At 37.7% G+C, this 22,255-nt stretch overlaps 1 protein-coding gene across 1 annotated transcript in view; it reads left to right on the forward strand.

Moving 5' to 3' along the window:
* Positions 1 to 22,255, forward strand: part of FAM135B (family with sequence similarity 135 member B) — a 231,562-nt gene that overhangs the window by 185,197 nt on the left and 24,110 nt on the right. The window contains exons 10-12 of the mRNA XM_036741454.1: positions 413 to 486; positions 11,044 to 11,198; positions 16,102 to 18,202. Of these exons, the coding sequence (XP_036597349.1) occupies positions 413 to 486; positions 11,044 to 11,198; positions 16,102 to 18,202 (2,330 nt within the window). The remainder of the gene's footprint in view (positions 1 to 412; positions 487 to 11,043; positions 11,199 to 16,101; positions 18,203 to 22,255) is intronic.

The following is a 22,255-nucleotide window of genomic DNA, read 5'->3' on the forward strand; positions in this document are numbered from 1 at the left end:
TGTAAGGAATCTAAGACTTCAAGTGGGTCAGCAACCTGATTTATCAAAGGAAGGAACAGAAGCCCAGAGAAGAACAGTTAAGGATAACACAGTGAACCAACATTAGAGTCAGGACCCCCGTTTCATAAATCCTGGTACAGGGATATTTCTGTATATAAAGCAAAAAGAAAAGGCAAACATCACCACATTACCCAGGTTGAAAAGGGTGAGGAATAAAATGAGGATATTGGTGATTCCCAAAGATACAGTTCTCCTTTGCTAGGTACCGATGTTACTCCTCAAATTAACATAAATGATTGATTGGGAAAATTTAAATACTTAGTAAAAAGTGTTATGATGAGGTTCAGCCAACCAAAATGTCCATTTTGGGAGAACTCCTAGGTTTAAAATGGTTTATCATTTTCTTTCCTAGGTCAGAAGATTTTCAGAGGCTTTCTTCTACATGGAACATCAAAAGCTTTCTGTCCTGACATTTCAGGAAAGTGTGTAAGTAATTTTATGCCCTCAAATTATACACACACACACACACACACACACACACACATACACACACACACACACACACATATATTCAAGCATATATAAATACATGTGTATTTCTGTGTATATGTGTAGGTATAGATGTATACACTTAAATCATATAGAAAATATATAAAATAAATATAAGTAGTATATATCATATATAACATAAATTGATTATATATAACATAATATTACATATAAATATGTTCACATATATTTATCTTAATTTGCCAATTCACCCAAAACAGTTATACCAAGATTCTGCTGCATGTTTTGCCATGTCCTATCCACTGAGGGAGCATAGTTTAATAAAGTATAGCCTTAGCCTTCAAGAAAATTATAACCTGGCATAAGAGAGAAGATGTGTATGCAGATAGTGGTAATATAGATTAGAATAATATAGGTACAAAAGAAAGGCACAAACTATTGTGAGAGGAGTAGATGCAGAATACATTATTTCTGCCTGAAGAGGGAAATCAGAGAAGGCTTCATGAAAAAGGTGGCTTGTCAAGGGTATGCAGGGTCCAGCTCAAACCACCTCGTGAGAACCTATTATTAAATTTTCAGTGTGAAAATTTTCACCTCAGAAATCATCAAAAGCTACAAATCATGGCTTGATTTAGTGTTTTGTTAATTGTCTTGATTTAAAAAAGTGATGGAGAAAATATTAATAGTGTTGATTAAACTTAAAAGTATGTCTGGTATGTTTGTGTCTGTCTGTATGTATACGTGTGTATATATATTTTTCCTGAATCACTACCTGTTAATAAGTATACCAATGATTTTAGTAGATTCAGATATTGAATAAGAGGATTACATATGTGATTTCAATGATATAGCCAAAGGCTCCAAAATAAGGGACTAAATGATGAATGTTCTCGTTCAAGAGAATATAAACACAAGTAACATGAGATAAACTTCAAATGCTAAATTGAATCGAAACTGGAGAGGGTTATGAATGTCAGAATCATATGTTTACACATTTATAGATTGGAGGAAGACAAACAGAGCTATAGGTTAGGAACTATATACATGATAGATTGAAGGATGCACAGACTGGAGACAAGGAGGTTGGTAAGACAGCTAATAAAATAGTCTAAAGTAAAAATGTTGAAAGTCTGAACTAGATTCATCTAAAAGAGATGAAGTCTTAATTATTCAAGGACATTTGTTTCTAAATCTCTTACTATGGAAGATGTGAGTTTGTCCTCCCTCTTCCATGTATCCAGGTTTCCTTTCTTTTCCAGGAAAGATTCAAACAAACATTTCACAGGAAGAAACTGAGTGGGTGGCATATAAGCCAAACATATTTATCAAATTTAACATAATTCTATAGAACTGAATCAAAGAGAATTGTTGCCTTCCTTAGAATCATAACCACTATTCTTTAAAGAATAATTTAGAAGCAAGTAGTGGGGCAGATTTATCTGTGCATGACACTAAAGTACTCAGTATCTTGCTAAACTAATTTAGCTTAAGAATTGAGAAGATCCCTAATTGTGAATGCAAATGACTCTCCTTTTTCCTCCTCTTTTATAAAGTTAAAAGAAGGAAAACATCATCAAGGTTGCAGGGTGGGACATGAAATGTTGTGGAGAATGGAATCGTGAAATTGTTGCTTCTCAAAGATGCGTTTATTCTCTGCTAAGTACTTATCTTATTCCTCAAGTCAACATGAATAATCAAATAGAAATGTTTAATCAATTAACTAATTAATTAAATGCTTGGTAAAGTCATGTTTTTTAAAATAATATTTTACTTTCTCCCAAGTATATGTAAAAGACATTTTTAACATTTTTTTAAAATTTTGGGTTCCAAATTCTATCCTCTCTGTTCTTCCCCTCCTGTTTACCCCCTAAAAATAAAGTCTTCTACTCTCTTCCTCTTATTCTTCCTTGTCATCCCTCTCTTTGTCTTCCTTTTCTCTTCTTTTTATTATCCAGAAATCTTATAATAACACAAGGAGAAAGAACCTTGGAATATAGATGGCGATGGAACACAGTATAGTAGAAAAGACATTGACCCTACATAGGACCTGGGTTCAAAAACCACCCTGAAATTTACTATCAGTGTGACTTTGGGCATGTCACCTCATTTCCCTAAATCTAATGTTTCTCCTTTGTAGAATGAGTTAGATTAAATGGCCTCTAATGTCTCTTCAAGAACTAGATCTAAGATCCTAATATCAGAACCTGGAATATTAGAACCCAAAGATATATTAGAGATAATCTAGGCTCCAAGCTTCTACAATACAAAATTATTGCCAAATGTAGCATACCTAACTGCTGGGTATGTCCCACCTGAGATTTTTAACAGTTAAAAAAAAGCCAAATTGGTGTTCATACATGAATTAGCATCCCAGGGGAGACTTACCACCTGCCTTCCGCCACTATTGTGTAATTGACTATTGCCAGGCATCATTTTAGCAAATTTGGAATTGATTAGTGATGGTAATTGTAACAAGAGTGACAGCTTGATGTAACAGACAGAGAGCTGGACCTGGAGATGGGAAGACCTGAGTTCAGGTCCCACCTGTGACATAAATTGTCTGTGTGATGATGTGCAAACCACATAGTTACCAAATGCTGCAGGAAATTTTCTAAGATTATGAGTTGAAGAGAAAGTAGGAACTGACATTATTCTTAAATAGTAGTTCTCTTTCCCAGTGAACTTGAGTTGGTTCCTGAATTCTAGTTGTAAAAAAAAAAGTCATGTAGTCCACACAGATGGATTGTTAATCATGTCACCTGCTACTACTGAAAAACCTTAACCATCTCTCATGAGGCCCAGTTCTCTCATTTTTAAAAAAAAGTGGGGAAACTAAGACCAACAGTAGTGATGGGCCTTGCACAGGGTCACGTTATCATGTTAGGATCAGATCATGAAGGTGGCCCCAGATCCCTTGACTCTACCCCATGCCCCTTCACTATCATAGTTTGCAAACTAATAATCTGACAGTAAAGAACATCATCCTTTCTCAATGATTTATTCAGTGAGAGATTGGTAATCATTTTTAAAAGTGTATTTAGTTTTGCTCCTGAAAAAATCCTCTATTGTTTTCCACTTTCAGTATGCTTCAATCACATCTAAAAGTGAATTAAGATGAAATCTGTCTAAATAGAATTTAGAAAATACAGGGATTTCTCCATCATTTAAAACCAAGTCTTTCAAGTAATATTTAAAACATTAATTTCACCTTGTACACATACTCACAGTTTCTCTTTCTCCTTCTTCCTCCTCATTCCCTTCTTTTTATTCTTCTTGATCCTTCTCCTCTTCTTCCCCATCTGTCTCTGTGTCTCTGTCTTTATCTTTGTTTCTCTCTGCCCCTCTCTCCTTCTCTTTTTCTGTCTCCCTGTATGTCTCACTCTGCTTCTCTCTCTCTGTTTCTGTCGCTCTTTGTCTACATCTCTGTGTGCCTCTCTGTCTCTCCCTATCTCTTTGTCTCTATTTTCTCTCTCTCTCTCTCTCTCTCTCTCTCTCTCTCTCTCTCTCTATATATATATATATATATATATATATATATATATATATACATATATATATGTATCTCTGTCTCTCTCTGTCCTTCCTTGTCTCTCTGTCTGTCTCTCTCACACACACGCATGCACGCACACACACACACATGCACATATACACATGTATACATTGCTTTTTAGACTCAAACCCCATGCTTGAAAAATCAAAAAGCTCATACCCATGCATCCACAGAAAATGTTTAGATAGTAAAACATCTTGCTTTGACATGTTATATTCAATTCATTTGACAGTTAGGACATTTAGACACCAGTATTTAAATACATTTGTGTGCATATGTGTATGAATGTGTTTGTGTTACCTTTGTTGGAATGACTTAATAAGGGGGGAAATTTTTGAAAAAAAAATTGAAAACATGCTTTTTTATTATTAAGTTACATAATGTTCATATAAACAAGACAACACAACACAACATTATATCTCTGATAATCACAGAATCTGAAATTGGAAAGGATCTCAAAGGTCTCATGGTTCAACACCTGAAGCATCAATCTGTCTCTATACTTTCCCTGACAAATGGTAACCCAGACTCAACTTAAAAATCTTCAGTGACACAGAAGTTACTACTTCAAGATAGATAATAAAGAACAGTTCTCATTGTTAGGAAATTCTTTCTTATGTCAAAGTCTGCCAACCTGTTTGCATCTGGGGTCTTCTCTGGTTGTCCTGATTCATGTCTTGTCACTGGACCCAGATGGCTCTGGAGGAGACAGTGAGGCTGGTGACTTTGCACAGCCCTGCCTCAATTAAATCCTACTCACCTGCTAGTAATCGCATCACCTTCCTGATGTCATGGTCCTCTTCTAGGACAAAGGACAAACAATAACCACAAGCCTCTCTGTTATTTCTATCCTTCAGCCTGATAGATTCTATCTTTGATTCACACAAAATGAGATCCATCCCTCTTTGACTAAACAGCCATTTGAAGAGAGCTAACATGTGCCCCAAGTTTTCTATACTCTAGGTTAACACTTTTCAAACTTTTTAGTCTTAAGTCCCCATTACATTCTTAAAATTGCCTGAGAACCCCAAAGACACCTTACTAGCCATTGATATTTGCTGTATTAGAAATTAAAACATTCTAATGATATGGTGGCCATAGTTTTGACCTCACAGACCTGAAAAGGTCTCAGGGATCTCTATACCACAGTTTGAAAATTGCTACTCTTGGTGAAACCTCCTCAACTTGTTCCATGTATAATCATAACTCACGGTTTGAGCATCATGTTCTTCATCTTCCGAGTACTTACCTACTTGTCAGTGTCTCCCCACAACCCAATGTGGCACATAGAATGTGTCTGACAGTACAAGCTTACAACAAGACTGCCATCTCCCTCACTGTGGTTGAGATGCTTCAATGAAAGCAATACTAGTTTTTCTCAATTGTATCACACTGTCGACTCAAATTAATCTCTCTGTTCACTAAAATACCCAGGTGTTTTTTATTGTGTCTCCATGTTTCCTCCACCACCTACCTGTGCATTCAACCTATTTTAAACTCAAATAGAGACATTTACATTTGTGCACATCATATTTAATCTTATTCAATCCAGACCATGGCTCACACCTGCCAAGACTTGGGGAGAATAGGGGAAGAAGTCTTTATTCTAACCTTCAGTGGATTAGTGCTTACTGGAAAAACAAACATGCTCAAAAAGCTAAAATAAATCTTATATACCCCAAATGCCTTAAATAAACCAGGCCCAATGCAATGAGACTATAACCTATGCCAAGCGTATTTAGGGTTATAGTAGTAGAGATAACATTTCCATAGATTATCCATTATTCTATAGAGTTTATATAGAAAATAGATACACACACTTTGTGATATCTCATTATATTGTACAAATTGTCCCTTTTCATACACATATAAATAAATACATATATTTAAATAGTACATGCATATTAATATGTTAGATTTGGTTCTGTTGTATTGCATTAGATTGTATATTTATCTGCAACTTCACATTTTTAAAGTATTTACTGGGACACTGAGAGGTTAACTGATGTGTTCAGCTTCACATGGGCAGTTGGTATCAGAAGCAGGACTTAACTGAGATTCTCTCCTTTTTCCAAGGGTATTCCCCTTACACCACAATGTCTGCTGCCCACCCCCTCCTTTCCTTCTTTTTTCTTCCTCCATCTCCCCTTCCCTCAGACTCCCCTCCATGCTTTAACCCCTAGATTGATTATTCCATTGGTTTAGGATAGGAATCAGACTTATGATTGCCTTGATATAGAGAATACATGGATGAGGAAGCTCCTTTCACGGGTCTCCATTTTCTCTGCAGTTTGCTCAGAGTCATTTAGCTAGCTAGTGTGTGTCAAAAGTGGGACATTGGTGTAGAGGAATATATATGATACACACAATATACATATACACACATATAATATATTTATATATACACTCATTTATATGTGTGTATATACATATATGTATAAATGTAGAGTATATACAATTACTTTCCAGTCCTTATCTGTAAGAAATGAAGACAAGAGAAGGGGAGGCAGGAGAGGAAAGGGGAGGCAAGAGACATTTGTGTCTACTACATGGCAGGCACTATACTAATTGCTTTTCAGATTACCTCAGTTGATCCTTATAACAACCTTGCAAGATAGGTGCTATTATTACTCTTATCTTTATAGTTGAGGAAACTGAAGCAGGCAGCAGTTAAGAGACTGGCCCAGGGTCACATAGCTTAGTTAAGTGTCTGAGCCTTGGTTTGAACTCAGGTCTTCCTAACTACAGCACCCAGTGTTCTATCCACTTAGTCATCTACTGTCTATATGAATGGACATTCCTGTGATTTTATCATGCAGGGAAAACCATGATCCATGTTGTACTACAAAGTACGCTGAAGATTATGGGATTTAAAGTACAAAGACCTGGGTTCAAATCCTTAGCTCTGCCCCTTACTAACTTACTAGCTTTAGGAAAGTTGCATGACTTCTGTAGATTTAATTTATAAAATGAAGGAGTTACTTCAAGTGAATGATCTCTAAAGTCTTTTCCTACTCTGTATCTTTGATTCTGTGATTCCTGGTGTGGAAACACCTCTTTCTAGTATGTGTAATATATTGCCTTCTATGAAATACATGAAAATAAGATACCTAGAACTTAGCCTTAATGAATTTTTAAACAAAAAGAAACTAGAGTCATATTTCCTCCTAACCACAAAGGAGCCATGACACAATAGCTTCTAAAGTTATACCTAAAGTCCTTTTTTCATATCTCATTGTGGTACAGGCATGACTCTGGTTTTTGAAAGTTAACAGGTAACAAGTAACCATCATTTCCTAAAAGGTTACCATGTACTTGGCATTTTGCTAAGTGCTTGAAAGTTAGTATTGCATTTGATCTTCATAATAACCATGTGTCATAGGCGCTGCCGTTATCTCCATTTTACAGATAAGGAAACTGAGGCAATCACTGCTTAAGTGACTTGTCTATAGTTCCATAGCTAGTAATTCCCTGAGGCTGGATTTGAACTCATGTTTCTTAACTCCAGGCCCAGTGCTTTATCATTTTATCTAGCCTATCTGGCTGTAGGCTACATTATCAGGCCAAGTGCTCTGATAGGTCTGAAGATGGAAAGCTTCCCCTGCTCTGTATGTATCACTAGCACCTTCCCCTCCCCCAACACACACACACACACCCTCAAATAGTATACGCTTCTGCTTCTGACTAAATTGGCTTTTGAACATGCCAACTAAGACTAATGCATTCCCTTTGGGAACGACCTTCTGTATATACCTTAATTGCATACATAGCTCTCCACATGATTGATGTATATAGTTACCCTATTTGAATTCACGAATAGCAGCTTGAGTTTACCAAACTCTTCTGTTCTGCATGCAAAAGTGGAGATTTGCATGCAAATGGCATTTCAGGCATCAGGCAGGTAAGGCAGCAGGCAGTGGTTTAGAACAATTTAAACACAGCAATGGTGTGTCTGCATGTAGATATGATCTTATGGATGAACTGGAATAATCCTCATTAAAAAATTCTAATCCCTTCACATTTAATATCTTCTTTAAAATGGGGATAATGACACATTTTTTTCAATGCTACCTCTCAGAGATATGAATAAAGTGCTTTGTTGTCTACAAAGAGCTATATAGGTGTGATCTAATTTTGTTCAATAGTGTAAATGAATTATCTACTATGCAAAGAATAAGGTGCTTGTTGGGGGAGGTTTGAAAGTTTAGATAAAATATTGTTCTCACTCTTCTGAAGCTTGCTGCCTAGTAAGTACATTATATGCCTACTAATAACTTTAATACAAATGAACATATGCTAAATTCATTTGAACAGTTCAAACAAAATGCCATGAAAGGTCCAAAGTGATCTGGAAAAGTATCATAAGGAACACCGATGATGGGGAAGGTGAAATTTTTGCTAATTAATGGTTAATTACAAATAATGGTTCAGTAGGATTTTCAAGCATATACTATGTGTCGGAAAATGTGCCAAGTACTTAGAATTAAAATTCAAGCAAAAAAGTCAACCTTTACCCTAAAGGAGCTTATATTAAAATGGGGAAAGGTAATACTTAAAAGCTGGAAATGGGGGTGGATCAAGACAGAAAAGTCTGAGGAAAGTGGACATGGGTGGCCACACTTCCAGTATCCAAGATTTGTGTACAAGGGAAGTGAAAAGGAAAGACAGATAAGAAGGTTGGGACCAAATCACATAGGGTCTTGAGTACCCATTGTAGGTATGTTGGTTCCTTCTGTTGGCCACATGGCTATATGGAAAGCAATTATTTCACAAATGCAGGTAGTTGTTAACAAATCAAATTGAAAGGTACAATGTGTGGATGATTAAGCACAAAAATAACCGTACTTGGGAAAGGCATTTCAAAGTCCAATCCTTCCAATAATAAGATGGAGAAATAATTTTTACATATGTTGCAAAGCACAGGAATTAACAGGTTTATGAGGGCATGATTATTCATTTCCTAGTGAGGGAATCAGTTTGTTCCACAGATCTGAGTGCTGCCGAAAACAAACTCCACATTTCAGAAAAAAAAAAAATTCAGAAAAGAAAATGGCCTTCTTTTCTGGATGAATTGATAATTAATTTATGAAATTATGAAATGGGGCAGGCATGCCTGGTTTTTTGTATACTTACTAGGAAAGGCCATGATTGACAGCAGGAAATGGGGGCAGAAATCACACTTTTAATAAGGCACAGAGACAAGTGATGAAAATATCACAGAGGCAGAATATGGTATGGGGATAGGGAATGGGATGGTGAAAGAAGGTGTCATGGGAAAGAAGATGGGGAGGGAGAAAGGCAGAGATTAGCACTAAGATAACCCTGCATTAGAGTTGGGAACTCTTGAGCAGTAGGGGTTGGAAGAGCACCCAGAGGACAAAAGTTGGAGGACTCATTTTTCTAGGATATTTGGGTAGAAACAGACCAACATCTGTGCCATCTTGTGGTTAGTCGATTGATGTATCTAAACCATCTCAGAGTTATAGGTAAAACTCCAAAGTCATCATCCCAAAGTTATCAGCATCTTTTTGATATTCTGCTGGTCTGGAACTGTGGAGGACTAGATTTTATCTGCAATTCACATGTCATAGGAACAGAAACCTTGACAAGCAGTGCCTAGATGTTTTCTCCTGATTATTAGGATGCAAATTTTAGTATATATATGATCTAATGTATAAATCATGCTCCTTTGATCTTAGCAGTGGTTCACACATAATTTCTAGTTTCCCCTTTGCAATCTTATTTCCTCTTAACACTTACTTAGTAATTAGAAGGGGTAAGGGTGGTCAGGGAAACCAGAGCAAGATACAATTTTAATAGGCTGGAGATATATTGAACTGTTGGTTTTGAAATTCACAAAGAGGCAAGAGAGACCCCCTAGGACTAGTAGCAATTAAACCCACTTAGCCCATTCTTAGGGTATGTGATATACTAGAAAGAACACTGAACTTGGAGTCAAAAGCCTGAATTTGAGGTGCAGATTCACCACTCACTATGTGACCTTGGTCAAGTTTGAAAGAGTCCTCAATTTGGAGTCAGAGGTCCTTGGTTTGAATACCAGCTTTGTCATGTATTTTCTGTGTGACTTTGGCCTAATGCCCTACCTTTCTGGGCGATAGTCTCATCATCTGTAACAATAAGGAAGACTGGTCTAAATGACCTCTAATGTTCCTTCTAAATCTATGCTCTGAAAACCTCAATTTATAGCAATGAAACAAAGCAAAGATTGTTGGCTTTGGAACCGGGAGTTTGCTGCAAATTCTGGCTCTACTGCTTACTTCTTTGAGACCATGGGAAAATCTCTTATCCTTTCTGGGCCTCATTTCTCTCATCTATAAATTGAAGAGCTTGAGTCATATGACCTCTGAGGTCTCTCCTGACTCTAAATTCTGCAGTGCCTATGACCTTACCATTTGACAGGGAGATATGGAATACAATAGTAATTGAGGAGTTAAAAATGAATATTCCATAGAGAACAATGGAGAAATTCATGATGCATATGAGTTCTACCACCAAGCTCTGAAGGTAGCAGTACATAACCAATTGAAAACTTTTAAAAAAAGACAGGAATATAGGATTTCATTAAGGAAACATAATAGAAAGAAAAGATAGGCTAGTCACAAGATGGGGGTGAAGAGTGACAGGTGGGCAACTCCACTGATAGTTTTACCAGTCAAAGAAAGGAAGACCCAGTACACAGAGTGCATTCCCTTTGGAGAACATATAAGGGGGCATGGAAAAGAATTACATAGGATGGGCAGACAAGGATAGGTGGCAGTTGGCACAACTTCCGAATCAACAAAATCACAGATAAGTGTTGGCCTCACAAAATTAAAGTGTTACTACATCATGTGTAAAAAAGAGTTGATGATATGTTCACTACCTACTTCAAAGAACTGCAGAAAGGAAAACAATATGTGAACCTCTAACTGCTTCATGAATAATTGTTTACTTCTTTCCTGTCTTTCTAATGCATTTCTCAGGATCCAAAGACAGAGTCAGATTGCTTTGGACGTCCGGAATTCTGAATACTTCACCAGCATGCCTCCCCTCCCAGCAGAATGCCTAGATATTGATGGAGATTGGAACACCCTACCAGTCATCTTTGAGGATAGATATGTGGAACATCCTGGGAAAGGTTAGTAACGTTAGAAAGGCACAAAGAAAAAAGATTTACATTTAAATGATTTAAAGTGCGAGGATCAAAGGTGCTATTTTTCTGACAACCCTAAGCAATGAACTCTGGTCAAATCACTGAAATAACTAGTCAGTACAATGAAAGAACAAGAAATCAGTCATGTGATTTGTGTAATTAATCCACATATATTTATTAAGCATTTTTGAAATGCATAGCCCAGTACAAAATAGTGGAGAAGATATTTTTGAAAATAATAAGACATAGTTCCTTTCATTCTGTAGCTTGCAGTTGTGATGTATAAAAAGTTTGAGAGACATAATTTCTGGGAAATCAATCATCTTATTAATCCTGCTAGCAATAATTAATAAAAGGGGTCTGTGATACTCTGGGATGTCAAAGAGCTTTCATGGGACCTACTCAATGCTTATATACCCTAGGAAGAATAAGTGTTCCTGAGGGTGGCGATTGATTCTGATTGGTTAACAAGTAATGAGAGAGGATGAATATTTTAATTAGACATGGACCTATTCTAATGAGAGGCTAGGGGTTCCCACGTTGATCATGCCATTTACTTACAAACCACCCCCAGACTAGCACAATGTAATCAAAAAAATTTATCCCCACTCAAACCTGAGTAGAACAAAATGGGCTTCCCCACCTGGGTGGGGTCTGAACAAGATTGAGGAGGACGTTAATCCAGTTTCATCATCCCCTCAATGTCTTTCAGGTGTTGGTTTGGCCTAGTAGAGAATAAGGTTTTGGAGAGGGATAAATCCTGTGGCTCCCCAATATTAACAATTAGTTATTTAATAATAATCATTTCTCTCAGAGTCTATTAAGGGGTATAAAAAAGAAAAGTCTTAATAAGTTATGTTGCATGGTAATGATATTAAGAGCATTACAGAACAAAGTGCTATTTGACATCCAAAGGGGGAAGTCATTAGTATCTAAGCCAGCAGTGGGGAACATACGGCCTTGAGGTCACATGTGGCCTGTGGGTCCCTTAATAAAATGATTTATTATGTAAAACTTAGACTCAGTCAGAAGGCCACACCCAAGGACCTAGAAGGCCATGTGTGGCCTCAAGGCCACAGTTTTCCCATCCCTGATCTAATCAGTGGAGCCAAGGAAGAATTTGAGTTGGACTTTAGAGGAATGTAGTAATTCAACAGGGAAAAAGGAGAGGGCATAGTATGAGAAGTATGAGAAGTATGAGAAGAGGCTTAGAGCTAGGAGAGTTCAGAGCATGTTTGCAAGGCAACCCAGTCTGATGGAAGGGAGTAACACATAATAAAGATGGAAACACAGTGACTCCAGACTTCAGAGGGTACTTTGTTTGATTGCTTGTGAAGGTTTTTGAGCAAATGAGTGATTTGATCATATATGATGAAAGATGGATAAATAGATTAGAGTGAGGATAGTGGGAGGTAAGAAGACTTATTATGATTCCTTTGCAATAGTTTTGATAAAGGTGGAAAAGAAAGCTTTGTCCTAGAGGAGCAGCAATGGGACTAACAAGCATATAGAATCAGTTAATTGATAGTATCACCATATTCTCTCTCATCTTCTTCATCTTATAATACATCAATCATTATTTCTATCCCATTACAGTGAACCTCATTTCATTTTCATTGAACAAATATTTATCAATTGCAAGCTACTATCTAAAGAGCCCTGCACTAGTAAAACAAAAATGAAAACCAACACAATCTCTGCCATTGAGGACAACAGTCTTGTGTAGGATAAACCAAGGACACTATTGAACTAAATATACCAAGTTCTTCAGTATTGGGTTTAGGATTCAGCTGTGTTAGAAATGCATTTTATTCAGTTTGTTAAACAGTTGCTCAGTGGTAAAATGTCTGATGGAGAAACCTCTCTGTCACTCAAGTGGTCAGAAAGTCTGGGGCTTAAATATTGTAAAAATTCTCAAAATTTTCTCATGCTTCAAGATTGTTGTTACAACTTCAAATCAAGAGCAAAGTATTCATCAGAGTCAATAGCATGGCTTCAAGGACTGTAGGAAGAGCTAAAGGTATTGCAAATTACGAAGATCCAAGCAGTAGTATATATGATGAGAAAAGACTTAACTGTATCTGTTCATGGAACAAAATTCTATCTTCTGATATAACATCACTGACTTAGACCTGGAAGGGGCCTCAGAAGTCCTCTAATCCAACCCCTTCATTTTATAGATGAATAAACCTAAGTCTGTGAAAGGTTGCTGTTGTGATCCTTTGTTTGCTGAGAGGACCAATGATACCTTGGGGGGTAATGTCATGACATGTAGGTAAATCGGATGTAAGTGAGTCAGAGCTGTGCCCAGTCATCAGCCTTATTCTCTCCTCCAGAGTCATCAGACTCCAGTGACAAGGCATAGGTTAGGACCACTGTCCGTGGCTCTAGTTGTAGTGGGATACTCTGGCCTTTTTGAGCTAAGGTCTTTCCCAGGTCTCATTTTGTCTGATTCAACATCCATTCAGGAGTAGATAAGAATGGAGACAAAAGATTGCCTAGTTTTCCTTCACAAAAGATTCGATCTGGGAAGGGAATACTTTCAGAGTTTCTGGCCAAAACAAAAACAGTTGCTATTTACACTCACTCAGCCATCAAAAAACAAACAATGAGCAAGGGATGCTTGGTCTCAGACCTATCATTGGCCAATCAGTATGAACCACAGTGATGAAAATTTAGTCAGTTGCTCAAGCTCTACTAGGTAGTAACCATCAGAGACAAGATTTGTACCTATGGTCTCAAATTGTTGCAGTTATCAGAGACAGTATGAAGAAATTTGGAAAGGTGGGAGTGAACCAGATGAGATCTAGGGATAGCAAGGTCAGTTTGGCTAAAACAAAGAATGAATGAAACAGAAAAGTATGAAATAAAGCTAGAAAGTCACATTGGAACCATATTTAAGAGGGCACTGAATGTCAGAATAAGGATTTTTCATTTTGTTCTATGGGCAATAGGAACACTGAACATATCCATTTAAAAAGAAATTAAAAGTGGTCTAACAATGGTTTAAAAAAACATTTTTTTTTTACCTGTAACACCTGGAGGAATAGGAGAGATGCATGCTAAATTTGTTGAGATTATTTGAAGGAGTATCAGCTAGTGGTTCTCTGTGCTTGTGTGACATCTAGTGGTAATGCCTTGAATAAAACCTACTGGTTCTTTTCCTTGCCCTGGATCAGTAACTGGTGGACCTTATTAATGTAAGTTCTTCTGTTTATTTGTAGAAATGATGGAGATGTGCCATCATCATTTTATAGGACTTTTTTTTAGAATTTTGGCACTTTTTCCATCTAGAAGGCATATAGCCTATGTAATGTGTAAAGGGCAAGAATGAAAAGACTCAGATTTGGAATGGACATGGAAGAGAAGGTAGTGGGAAGTGATAGGCAGAGCACTGGATTTGGAGCCAAGAAGACTTGGGTCCAAATATCACTTCAGACATTTACTAGGTATGTAACGATGGGCACATCCGTTAATGTATCAGAGTCTCACTTTCCTTATTTGTAAAAGGTAGAGTTGAACTCAATGACATCTAAAGTGCTTTCTAGTTCTAAATCTGTGGTCCTGTTACCAAAGGTTGGATCCCAGTTGTGTGACCTTGGGAGGATTAATTCATTTAACTTAATTTAACTTCACTCCAGGAAACATTACCAAACTTCTGTTATGCACCAAATACCATGGTCGGCATTGAACACAGACAGAGGACAAAATGAAATCATTTTGGCCTTCATTGAGCTCACATTTTACTGGAGAAAGGGAATAACTTGCACACTTATAATAAATACACAATATAGAAAACATTTGAGAGAGGACATTAAAAACTGGAGAGTTCATGAAAGGCCAAGTGTAGGAAATTGGCATTTTAACTGAGCTTTGAAAGGAAATAGGGATTCCAAGAGGCAGGTGTGAGGAGGGAGTGCATTCCAGACATAAGGGACAGCCTTTGTTAAAAACACAGGAGACAGGAGATGGAAAGAGAACTGCAAATAGGGAAGTCTGGTCAGAACACAGATTATATGAGGGGATGTAATATGAATATCTAGAAAGATACATCTCCAGATCTCAGTTTCCTCATCTCTAAAATGAGAGGTTTGGACTAAATCATCTTTAACGTCATTTGCAGCTCTTGACCCTATGAAAACTTGGAGGAATACTTCATAGTTTTATATATCGTCTGTAACCAGGAGTGTGCTGGTAAATGTTTAACAACTTGCTGGTAAATGTTTAACAACTGGCTCTTTGGTGGGGTGGGGGACTGGGTTAAAGAGTACACAACATGCTTAATAACATTTTATTCATAACTTTCCTAAGATTATATAATTAACAAAACAATAAACCAAGCCCTGATTTTTAGTATTTGCTGATTTCCAAGGGGTAACTGCTCACACTGAAAATTTAACAATTGGCTTTCCTTGGCTCCAACACAATTCTGGATAACAGCACTCATTTCTTTAGCACCTTATGGTTGCATGGCATGTTCTTATATTATTTCATTTGGCTCCAGAACAATTGTGTGAGATCAGCAGCACAACTATCATTATCCCTGTTTTACAGATAAGGAAAATGAGCCACAAAGACATGAAGTGTCTTGTTTAAAGACCACAGAGCTAATAAGCTTGAGAGCCAGACCTCTAATCTGGGTCTTCTGACTCATAGAGCAGTTAATTCCTTGAAGAAAGGGACCCTTTATTATCGAAGCCTCCTCCCTCTCTTGTTATGATGCTTTACTGAATCTATGTTTGTTCAATTGAGTTGAACTGAACCAAACACTCTGAATGAAGCCATAATGTAGACATTTTTGGTAAGGGACTTACCAAAAGTAAGGATAACTTAAAAGTTTCTACAATTCACCTAAACAAAATATGACATTTCACTTCTTTTCTTTCAGGGTATAATTTGGGGATTTCCCCAAATGCTGTTGCTCCTGTGAAAACTACCCCAAAAGTAGAACAAAAGGAAAAAGAGAAGAGTCAGCAATCAAATACCAATGCAACATCTGAGAAAACAACTTTCAGGGAAGATGCTTCTTTACCATGCAATTTTGAAATGGACTATCTATGTCCTGGTACAGGTGGGGAAGTACCCATGGACAGATACTCACCCCCTACTTCAGTATCTCAGGTATATTTGACAATTGGTGAATCCCAAGATGAAATGGGTTTACCTCAAGAACCTCCAACAGCTTCAGCAGATGATTCTCCAAATGACTTCAGGCACATTGTTTTAACGCAATCTGTATCAGACTTGAGCAGATCTGAGCAGACTGTGGCTGGAGATGGTAATCTGGCATCTTGCTTGACATACATCGAAATGAACCCCAGCAATAAGTACCCTGATAATGGTGAACCTGGGTTAGTAATTGCTACTCATTATGAGACCAGGACACCTCTAGATAATTACATCAGGACTGTGTCAGATGAAGTAGCTACATCGCCTAACCCTGAGAATGTTGTCTCCACAGACAAAGTTGTATTAAATGAATTAAGCAAGGAGGGGAATCAAGAGAATAAGACTACATTTCTATCCCTGAGACATCCAGTGAACTGGATTGATCCATTAAGCCCAACACCAAGAGATCCATTGGATGTTAAGTCATTGCCAAGGGATCCAAAGAGTAATGAACATGAAGTGTTATCAGCATTGTCTGGGACCATCAAAAGGTCTTCTTCAGTTATCTCTGATTCGGGCATCGAGAGTGAACCAAGCTCTGTTGCTTGGTCTGAGGCCCGTAGCAGGGCTCTGGAATTACCCAGTGACCGAGAGGTCTTGCACCAGCTTGTAAGAAGGCATGCTATCCATAGAAATTCCTTAGAAGGTGGTCACACAGAAAGCAATACAAGCTTGCCTAGTGGAATACAAGCTTCCCTGACCTCCATTAGCTCTTTGCCCTTTGAGGAAGAGGAGAGAGAGGTGGCACTTAACAAGCTGACTAAATCTGTTTCAGCTCCTCAGATAAGTAGCCCAGAGGAGTTGGCAGAGGACAATGACATATCCAGAAGTGACCAGGAGAATTTGGAGACCTTGGATGGTCACTTTCAGAAATACCTTGAAGAAAACCAAGATGAGGGCAGAAACATAGATTCCATTGGGAACTTTCCTGGGTTTCAAAATGACCCCCCAAAGCATGACTGTGAAGTCTTCCATTCATTAGTGGAGATGGTTTTTGACACAGATCACCCACAGGAAGATAAGGGCTACATGGACTTAGCAGAAGTTAATGATAATCCACATTTTCTTTTTGGGCATTGTAGTTTTAGCTATAGCGAACCCGTGGTGGATGAAACATCTTATGTTGGTGGAGCTGAGTACTCCTCCACGGCTAAAACCAAAGAACTGACTTTAGACATGTTGCATGTCTCTGAAGTGGATACTGTCCAGGATGATGCTTCCAATGAAGGTCTACTGGAGAATCCAAAGGCTGAGTCTGAGGTCTCAAAGACTGAGAATGACATATTTTCTAGTATCAACATCTCAGCCATCAAGGATTTTCCCAAATCCATCCATCAGGTGCCTGAATTTCCCTGTAGTCCCTCTACAGAAACTGCCAAGCCAGACTCAAACACAGAGAAAAGTAGGGGAGCTTCCACTGGTAATGATGCCCCTAACCATGAAGGGTCCCATATTTTGCAGGAAGTAGATCTAAATGAAGTCACTGTGGTCAACCATATCCCAGAGGTCCATAACATTGATTATCAATGCCTTGAAAACTTTGAATCTAAACCTATTACCAATAGCAACAACTTCCATCTGGCTACCACTGAGGCATTGGCATTGGACACAAGAAAGGCTGTGGAGGTGGCTAATTTGTCTGTGTCCTGCACAGCTACGTGTCTTCCTTTCTCCTCAATGCTTAAGGAAGCTCCTGCCAAGGTTGGACTTTCTTCTAAACAAAACACTTTCCCAATTACCCACCAGCCTGTGGGCTCCTTTGGAGTAGTCTCATGTGATACAAGAAATTTGGAGGAAGAAGTCAATGAAAGAATGTTTAGGTAAGCTTGAGTGATGACCCTTTCCGGAGTTCTCCCAGCCTTTGCATTTCTCATTATTTTTCCCTAATCTCACCCTTCCTAGGCTGAAAACCTGTTCAGAATGCTATTTGGAAAGGAAGTAAGTAGAATAGGTCCATTTGGTCAGACTGTCTTATATCTGGTGCTTTTCTAGCCTCACATAGTTGGAAGAATTCATGTTTGGAGTCAGAAGACTGGGATTCAAATTCCAGCTTTTCTAATAAAACATGTAATGATAGATGAGTCACTTAAACCATCTAGTGCCTTAATCTCTTCACCTGCAAAGTCCCTTAGTACTAAGCTTGATTTTTTCTAAGGTTTCTTCTAAGCCTGTGAAAGATAACAAGGTAGCTACTCTTCAAGGGGCCTTGAGCAAGGTGGCCACCCCTGTGTTCTTGGAAAAACAATGACAAAAAACAAAAAAACAAAAAAAATTGAAACAAACCCCTTTCACAAGACCTTTCCATCTATTTAGGAAAATGACAATCTTAGATGTTGTTGCAACAATCTGCTAGCAGCTGCAACCAGCACATAGAAGGCTGCCAGCATAGGTTATTTTGATCTGCTTTACTAAGGAAAGCAACGTTAAGGGGTTAACAATCTTACTTTAATCCAGCATACAAATATCATTCAGTTAGCTCAGGGGGAAAAGCCAGCCCCCTGAACTTCAAAGCAAATGCAAATTACAAACATCAACAGGCAAACCTTGTCTGATTCAAATTTCAATGCATAGTAATCAGAGTTTAACAAAGTCCCAACATTCGGGTTTATAAGCTGAAGGCCTCTTAACTACAGCTTCCCAGAGCCTTCACTTCAACACACCTCCAAGAGTGAGAGCCCCAAGCAAATAGCTCTTTTCTCTCTTTTTATACATTCTTTAGCTGTCATCAAACACCAGAACTCAGGCTTCTACTATTGGCTGTGGTCTTAGCAACTCCCCTTAGAACCCTGAGGGCTTCGTACCCACATAGGTGTAGCACCTAGTAAGACTCAATCAAAGACACTTAATCATTTTAAAACAGTAAGAAAGTCCCAACTTAATTGATATTACAGATGTTCATGCTAGAAAGACCTTATCTCCTACCCAGTACAGAGATTTTGATGCAACATTCCAAGAAACATAGTTTATATGTCTCTGGATATAAGGAAGTATGCTCCTTCATGAGACATCAAGTATTTTGTTGCCCAGCTCTAAATGAATATATAGGAAGTTGGGATATAAGCCTTTCCTGTTCTCTTCCCATTCATGCCTTCAACTTGCTCCCCTCTAGAAATATTAAACAAAATAAATAAAAAGGCTTGTATTTACTTTGTACAAATTTATTAATAGACTTCTATGTATGTGTGTAGTTTTCCCCATTAGAGTATGAACTTCTTGAGGCCAGGAACTGTCTTACTTTTGCATATATCTGTAGCACTTAGAACAGAACCTGGCAAATAGAATATACTTTATAAATATTGATTGATAGATCAATGCAGGCATACCACCTATACCGTCTTTTATTGGTTCCACAAAAAGAAAAAAAAAACCTAACATTAAGTGAAATGATATTTTATTGCCTGGGGAATTTCATTTGGAAAAAGGTTATAAATATTATAAATATTCCTAGATTGCTACAGTTTGGTGAAGTCAGATGTGAGGAATCTGTAGCCTTGGGGCCGCATATAGCCTTCTAGGTCCTCAAGTGCAGCCCTTTGACTGAATTCAAACTTCACAGGACAAATCCCCTTAATAAAAGGATTTGTTCTGTAAAACTTGGACTCAGTCAAAAGGCCGCACTCAAGGACCTAGAAGGTCACATGTGGCTTTGAGGCTGCAGGTTCTCCACCCCTGATTTAGGTCTTAAAAGAGGTAAGAGACATCTACTCTGCTCATTTCCAACCTTCACATCTATGGAGTTGCTCACCTGGAAGGTGGGGCAAGGGCAGAGGGGAGAGCTCCCATATGTATCTCTGTTAGGATGAGTAGATTAGCCTGCAGGGAAGGAGGTTCTCTTTAAATTATGCCATTTCCCAGAACAATTCCACATCTCCTTTCAGCTCACTGCTCTACCCTGGAGGGATAGCCAGTGAAATGTGTCTAGCTACTCAGTTTTTCCCAGTAGGGAAGAGGCTCTAATGATCAGCCTGTGACAACAGATGGTCAAGAATCCCCTCTGATTCACTGGCATTTTCATTGGCCTAGCCATCAACTCTTTTCTGAATGGCTAAGTATGAAAGGCAATTTGTGTTTCTAGGAGTGTGCCATATTTACACCTATTTTATTGTGTTATTTAGTGACAATTCACAGATGGTATTCATCAGGGAAAACTTTACATTTTCTATGGCCCTATTGAACAGAAATCTGTTCTCCTATAATGCCCACTCCTTGGCCCTAATCTTGCCCTCAAGAATGAGAGAGAAGGAAGAAAAAATCCTTTGGAATTCAGAGGATTGGAGATTCAGGTTTTCACAATCCCAGTTTTCTTGGCATGCAAGGAGGCCCTGGTTATTTTGAAGCATTCCATTTTATTTCCATGAAATATGAAGCACTTTTCAAACAGAATAGTTTGTTGAATTATTCATTACCAATTCACATCCAGTTCAGTTTATTATTTTTTATATTGGTTCATTAACTATCCAGCTAAAGAAATTTCAAAAGAGATAAAGTTTGGATCTATATCAAGATTCTTGTTTTAAAAGGGAGGTATTTTTTAAGATTGGGTCCTCTATTCCATATGACAGAACAACTCCGATAGAGATTAGATACATACTAAGTTCATGGGGCAGCTAGGTGGCACAGTAGATGGAGTGCTGGATCTTCCCGAATTCAAATCTGGCCTCAGACACTGTGTGACCCTGGCCAAGTCACTTTACCATGTTTGCCTCACTTTCCTCCTCTGTAAAATAAACTGAAGAAGGAAATGGCAAACCACTCCATTATCTTTGCCAAGAAAACCCCAAATGCAATTATGAAGATTTGGACATGACTGAAACAATCGAACAATTAAAAAAAAATCCAAAGTTTTGTTTGAGATGCTTTAGATACAAAGATTAGTTGACATACATTCTCTGCCTTCAAGACATTACAAGAATCCCCTAAGGGAGACAATTCATATAAAGGACTTTGTAAAACAAAATACTAGATCATCATCATAATTATAGGCTCAGCTTATTCGCTTTCACTTACAGGAAAATTATTTTTTTTCTTCTTACTCCTGATTGCTAGTGCCACCTTCTTTCTTAGATTATCAGAAAGATAGACAGATAGATAGATAAATGGATAGATAGATAGATAGATAGATTTACCTGTTTATATTTTATGTACTCATTCCTCACCTCCAGTAGAATGTAATCTCCTTGATATCAGACACTGGTATTTGTTTCATTTTTCTATCCCTGGCAGCTAGAACAATACCTTGCCGATAATATTTATTAACTTAACAAATACTGATTGGTTCATATTATTGAGACAGACAAAGCAATCCAAATATATATTAGAATAAAATGCATAGAAATCCAACACACATACACATAAATTAATATATATTTAACATTTTACATATAAATTAATATATTTAATATTTTTCATGCATAGAGTCTTGAAATCATAGTTTTGCAATACTAGAATCCTGAAGTTATACATGACTTTTAAGGTTATCTAGTCCAATTTTCCATATATTTTAGAAATCATGGAGGAGTATGCCAAATTGAGAAAAGACAGACTTTTTATTTCTGCCTTGTGCCTTTCATTCCATTCTTAATCCTCAATTTCTTCACCCATTCTATTCCTTTTCATTTTTATGTTAAGGCAAAAAGTGTCCTTGGCCTTTTAGAAGGTTGGTTATTATACCTGTGCTTTTCATAATATCTCTTTGACAACTCCTGTTCCGCACTACATTTGGTGGCATTCTTTCTCAGTTACCTTTAATCACTTCCTCTTCACTGATTCCTTCTTCCTAAACTTTGACCTCCCCTATCTTAAGAAAGCTTGCCCTTGGTTTAAATATATCATCTGGCTACCATCCAGTTTCTCTTCTCCCTTTGATAGACACA

This window comes from Trichosurus vulpecula, chromosome 1 (assembly GCF_011100635.1).
Source record: "Trichosurus vulpecula isolate mTriVul1 chromosome 1, mTriVul1.pri, whole genome shotgun sequence".
NCBI lineage: Eukaryota > Metazoa > Chordata > Mammalia > Diprotodontia > Phalangeridae > Trichosurus > Trichosurus vulpecula.